Source organism: Acyrthosiphon pisum, unplaced genomic scaffold (assembly GCF_005508785.2).
Source record: "Acyrthosiphon pisum isolate AL4f unplaced genomic scaffold, pea_aphid_22Mar2018_4r6ur Scaffold_9104;HRSCAF=9698, whole genome shotgun sequence".
NCBI lineage: Eukaryota > Metazoa > Arthropoda > Insecta > Hemiptera > Aphididae > Acyrthosiphon > Acyrthosiphon pisum.
This window is the reverse complement of record NW_021779147.1, coordinates 1-1,345: the sequence shown is the minus strand read 5'-3', so window position 1 is coordinate 1,345 and position 1,345 is coordinate 1. Positions and strand designations below refer to the sequence as shown.

Here is a 1,345-nt window from a genome sequence, read left to right as displayed (position 1 = left end):
CACTTCTCGAAAATCTCTCCATTGTCCATGTATTGGTTTGGGGTTGTAAATTTCTACAGTATCACTATAGATAAATCCATCAGAAACTCCGCCCATCACATACAATAAACCATCTAATGCCACTACTCCTATATAAAAATGAAATTTAAATTCAATAAATGTTTACAAAGGTTGTCCTAAAAAATATATTTGTTACCGGGGCGATATCGGCATATTTCCATATCAGCTACAGAAGACCAAACTCCATCACTCGGTCTATAAACCTCAACACTTTTAAGATACTCACCTCCACCATAGCCACCAATAGCATACATAAGACCGTCCAAGACTCCTACACCAACACCTTGACGGTATACAGACATCTCTGCAACTGGTGTCCATGAGTCAAGAGTGTGATCATAATATTCAACAGATTTCAATGTTTTACCATTGTCAGAACCCCCAACCTATACAATTAAATTATATAAAACTTATTACAAATAAAAAAAAATATAATTATTTACTGCGTATAAACGATTATTGAGTACACCAACACCCACATCACATCTTTTAGTAGACATACTAGCTACCAATCTCCATTTTTGAATACTGACATCAAACATCTCTACACTGCTTAATTCACTGTCGACTTCACCTCCACCAACCTAAAATTACAAAACAATATAAATTTACAGTAGAAAATAAGTAAAATACTAATTTAACTTACTGCATATATACAATCATCCAATACACCAACTCCTAATTGTTTTCGTTTAACTACCAGGTCGGCCATTGGAACCCAAGATGGCAATTGTAAAGAAACATCAAGCATACTAACAGATTGTGAAGATGAATTATTCACACCTCCCACAGCAAACACAAATTGATCTCTAATTACGCCTAGACCAGCTACCCGACGACAATCATTTATTCCTGGTGCTTTCTCATGTAGTTTGGTTGCTGGGTCATACCATTCTGTATAGCACTTTGGCGATGTATCAGGCCGGTTGAACATTAAAATAACCTAATATAATATAAATGGATAAAATAATAGTGAAGATAAATTTATCTAACGGAATCATACTTTTTGTGAGTCACCAAACTGCCTGGGCTTACAACGAATTGTTTGTGGAATGGTGAAATACTGAACAGACTTTTGTATATTAAAACTTAATGCTTCAATTACAAAATCTTTACCTAAAAATATTATAATAACAATTAATGAAATAAATAAATTTATAATGAATGCATATATTTTGTGAATATAACGAACATTTAGGATTATTCTTTAGAAGAGGTTCGTTTACTATATTTAATAATATATCAGGTCTAGATGCTATTATTGGCAAACGCACGTGTTCCATTA

General features: G+C 33.2%; 1 protein-coding gene across 1 annotated transcript; it reads right to left on the bottom strand.

The window, feature by feature from the left end:
* Positions 1–57: 57 nt before the first annotated feature.
* Positions 58–1,176, bottom strand: LOC103311602 (ring canal kelch homolog; the record flags this gene model as incomplete). Its single annotated transcript, XM_008191275.1, has 5 exons — positions 58–128; positions 197–446; positions 504–644; positions 707–1,003; positions 1,064–1,176. Coding segments are annotated over 5 exons (872 nt in total), but the record flags the coding sequence as incomplete, so codon positions are not given.
* Between the last annotated feature and the right edge of the window lie 169 nt (positions 1,177–1,345).